Source organism: Myotis brandtii, unplaced genomic scaffold, assembly GCF_000412655.1.
Source record: "Myotis brandtii unplaced genomic scaffold, ASM41265v1 scaffold806, whole genome shotgun sequence".
Lineage (NCBI taxonomy): Eukaryota > Metazoa > Chordata > Mammalia > Chiroptera > Vespertilionidae > Myotis > Myotis brandtii.
The window spans coordinates 1,768,508-1,772,930 of NW_005371249.1; the positions used below are offsets into that span (position 1 = coordinate 1,768,508).

Below are 4,423 nucleotides of genomic sequence, written 5' to 3' on the forward strand. Positions count from 1 at the left end.
GTGTCAATTGGGGAAAAAGGAGATATATGTAAAACTTTAGTCAATAAATAAATAAATAAAGCTAGGTTTTTAATTGTTGTTCAGTTTTATAAAATGGAACATGCTTTGTAGGCAGATACATCTGTAGGTGGTAAAACTATGAAGAAAATCAAGAGTGTATATTCGCTTTTTATTGCTGTATAACAAGCCACCACAAAATTAGCAGCTTAAAACAACATTCAAGTATTGCCTAACAGTTCTGTAAGTGAGATGTCCTGGTGGGCTCTGAGAAAATTCAGATTGTTGGCAGAATGCAGTTTAGAGGGCTGCTGGCCTAGGGACCTGGTTTCCTTGCTGGCTATTGGCAGGAATCACTCTCAGCTTCGTGTGGCAGTTCTCAGGTCCTTGCTGTAGTCCCCTCCATCCTTACAGCCAGAAATGGCAGGTGCAATACTCCCCGTGCTCTGAATCTGTCTTCTACTTCTGCCATTAGCCCGAGAAAACTGTCTACGTAAAAGGGCTACCTGATTGGGTCTGGCCCACTCGGATAATCTTCTAACCTTGAAGTCAACTGACTTGGGACTTTAATTACATTGACAAAATATCTTCACAGCAGCACCTAGGTGAGCGTTTGACTGAATCCTCAGAGTACAGGGATCCTGGGGTGAGATGGAGATCATTAAATTGTGCCTAGAATAACATGATTTCCATGAAAGTCAGAATAGTGATTACCTCTGGAAGAGAGAGAAGAAGGGACTTTAATTGCAGTGAGAAATAAGAGGGGATTCTAAGGCACGGGAACACCCTAATTCTTAACCTGTGGTGCTACATGATGTCTATTTTATTATTTTCCCTTAACTCTTACACATACACTTTTACATTCTTCTGTATATGTAACATATTTCGCAGAAAGGAAAAAAAAATCTATGCAAGGCATAATGATTTGTGACCATGAATGTAGCATATATTTGACTCTAAGACTTTTAGAAGCCAATGCACAATGCAGGTGTGTGTCATTTGTAAAAGAAGTGGGAGGAATCACTCAAGTCTCTTATTTGTTCCTGACATTGGGCAGCCTCCTCTTGGACACCAAGGACATCTGTGGAATGAGAGCTCAACACGTGTGCCACCCTTTATCCCGGTATTAGTGTTAGATAGAAGGGGGATACTAGAATGTGGTTGAGATATGTCAGAAAACAGTATTCCTGGTTTAAGATGCTCCTGTCTGCTGTCTGGGTGGCCACAGCTCTCAGTTGGGTTCTTGGAAGTGGAGGATACCAGATCCCAATGGTAAACCAGCCATGCTTTCACAGAAGCTCAGGTATGGGATACTCATGCATACACACATAAGAAAGACTTCAAACAATAGGATAGCACTTTTGCCATCAAAGAGCCTTTTTCAAGCTCACAGCTGCTGTGAAACTCTCCTGGCAGGAGCCCAGACCTTATTCATGTATGACCCTCCCCATGCCCTTTAAAGGCCTGGCCTATGGTAAGAGCTCAGAATCTATTTGGCGGGACACAGATAAAAGGGCACCTTCTAGGTCACTTGCTTCTTTCCAGCCCTAAGATCCTGAATTTGGAAATGGCCAAGAATACTACTGAGCTGCAAGGATTTGTCCTGTGCCATGGATTTCACATCCTCTTACGAACATCATAGGCTCTGGGTGAGAGTTCTCACTGATTGAGGGGTGATGTTAATTCTGGCAGGACCAGAATGACCCTTCTCCACTGGTGCTTTCAACAGCTCAGCAGGATGGGTACAAGGGAGGGAGGGGGAAGAAAGTATTTCTGGCGGGACTTAGAATAAATTGGATCTTGGGGACATAATCCCAGATGTATAAAGTTTCTAAACTTTGTCACTTTAGTTTCTAAACTTTAAATTACTTCAGGGACTTGTATAATTCCCCCTAGGAGGGTAGGATTTAAATGGCTTCATATATGCAATGGACGGTCCTTTGTGGATTTTACCCAAAGACAAGAAAGCGTAGCTTTAACACATTTCAGGCTCCAACTTCTCTGGCTGCTACTTCAGACCAGATTGGCAATTTCCTGACCCTGGACTATTCCCAGACCTCAGAGAAGTAATTTTCTTTATCAATTTATCTACAAAAAAAGGTAAGAGAGCAATTTTTAAAGACAGTGTAGACTCTTGTGGTCCCCGCCCCATTCCTGGCTTCCTGCCTTGAGACTAAGTGGCGTGGGGGTAACTTGAAGGAAAGAGAAAAGGACATCTCATTGGTATGAGAGAAAGTCCAAGAAGGAGAAGCTCATGAGATCACTTAGGCCCTGGGATGGAGTATCATTAAAATAATCCGTTCCAAAGTGAGCGTTAGGGAAACAAGGCCCGGAGAGGAAAGGGGACTTAACGATTCCCACACGTTGAGTGATTGGTGAAGGCCCACTTCTTCTGACAAGTGCTCCAGAGGAGTTTGTCAGGCAAGTGAAGGAAGGAATGAAAGAATGAATGAATGAAATAATGAATGAATCGCTTAGGGGCCTTTAGGCTGTCAGACAGAACTATAAATGAAGAAGAGTCATATCCAAAAGTATGTGGAGAGGGGAACCGTCAGCAATTGAGGATGGAAGAGACCAGTTAGTGCCCCAAGATCTATGTCCCAAAGGGGGGAAAAACATACAAATGAAATATAACACTTCTCACAAAATGGATTAAAATAAATCAGCCACACATGGTATAACTTGAAGTACACGAGTGATTCCTATCTTGAATTTGATTAGAATATAAAATTCAATCAGGTAACATTTCAAACATCTCTGTGGGGTGGCCAAATAACCTCAAGTAGATTTTGATCTAATTCTCTGCATTTTACTTAGAACAACACAGAGAACCATCCACGTTGCCAGAGCAGTTCTCCAGCTGCTCAGCAAGGCGTTTCCCCACTGGCTTTCTGACCAATGTAGGCATCAGAGAATCATGAAGCTAGCTTTCTGAGTTCTTGCAGGTGACAAAGTAAATGCACCATGGACAGGTCCAATCAGACCTCCCCAGTGGTGGGGTTCATTCTCCTGGGCCTCTCTGCCCACCCAAAGTTGGTGAATACATTTTTTGTGCTCATCCTGCTGATGTACCTGGTGATCCTGCTGGGCAATGGGGTCCTCATCCTGGTGACCATCTCTGACTCCCACCTGCACACACCCATGTACTTCTTCCTGGGGAACCTCTCCTTCCTGGACATCTGCTACACCACCTCCTCAGTTCCCCTCATTCTTGACAGCTTCCTGACCCCCAGGAAAACCATCCCCTTCTCAGCCTGTGCTGTGCAGATGTTTCTCTCCTTTGCCATGGGAGCCACAGAGTGTGTGCTGCTGGGCATGATGGCATTTGATCGCTATGTGGCCATCTGCAACCCCCTTAGATACCCTGTGGTCATGAGCAAGGCTGCCTATATGCCCATGGCTGCCAGCTCCTGGGCAGCTGGAAGTGCTGCCTCCATAGTTCAAACATCCCTTGCAATGAGGCTGCCCTTCTGTGGGAATAACATCATCAACCACTTCACCTGTGAGATCTTAGCTGTCCTGAAGTTGGCCTGTGCTGACATCTCCACTAATGTGATCAGCATGGGAGTGACAAATGTGATCTTCTTGGGGATCCCAGTTCTGTTCATATTTGTCTCCTACATCTTTATCCTCACCACTATCTTGAGGATCCCCTCAGCTGAGGGGAGGAGAAAGGCCTTCTCCACCTGCTCTGCCCACCTCACAGTCGTGGTCGTCTTCTATGGGACCATCCTCTTCATGTATGGGAAACCCAAATCCAAGGACCCATTGGGAGCAGACAAACAGGACCTTTCAGACAAGCTCATCTCCCTCTTCTATGGGGTGGTGACCCCCATGCTCAACCCCATCATCTACAGCCTGAGGAACAAGGACGTGAAGACTGCTCTGAGGAACCTGGTGAGTCAGAAAATCTTCACCCAGTGATGTTTGGAGAACAGATGTCCCTGTAGTTCTGTTCCCCTTGGCTGCTTCCACCCACCAATCTCAAAAGAATGTGGCCCCCAAAGAAGACACATGTGAGCAGTGATGAACCTGGCTGAAGTGGCTCAGTTGGTTGAGCATCATCCTGTCCACCAATGGGTTGCCACTTTGATTTCAAGTCAGAGCCATGCCTGGGTTGTGGGTTTGGTCCCAGTTGGGGCACTTGCGGAGGGCAGCTGATTGATGTTACTCTCTCACCCCGCCCCCTCTCTCCTTCTTCCCGCCCTCCCTCTCTTCCACTCTATCTAAAAGCAATAGAAAAATATCCTCAGGTGATGATTAAAAAATAAAATGACCAGAAAATCAAATGACACATAAAATGGAAAATTTTATGGGACCTATTTTTTTAAATGTAAAACCTGATGGGAGAGTGACTTGAGGGAATGGAGGTTGAATGCTGCTAAACACACACACACACACACACACACACACACACACACACACA

At 45.2% G+C, this 4,423-nt stretch overlaps 1 protein-coding gene across 1 annotated transcript; it reads left to right on the forward strand.

Moving 5' to 3' along the window:
* Nucleotides 1–2,961: 2,961 nt before the first annotated feature.
* LOC102257385 (olfactory receptor 2S2) lies at nt 2,962–3,921 on the forward strand. Its single transcript, XM_005884028.1, has one exon. The coding sequence runs from the start codon at nt 2,962–2,964 to the stop codon at nt 3,919–3,921; it is 960 nt and encodes a 319-aa protein (XP_005884090.1).
* Nucleotides 3,922–4,423: the final 502 nt, after the last annotated feature.

Bases quoted from the DNA above. Each gene is read 5' to 3' on its own strand.
- LOC102257385 (XM_005884028.1), top strand. From the start codon at position 2,962: ATGGACAGGTCCAATCAGACCTCCCCAGTGGTGGGGTTCATTCTCCTG.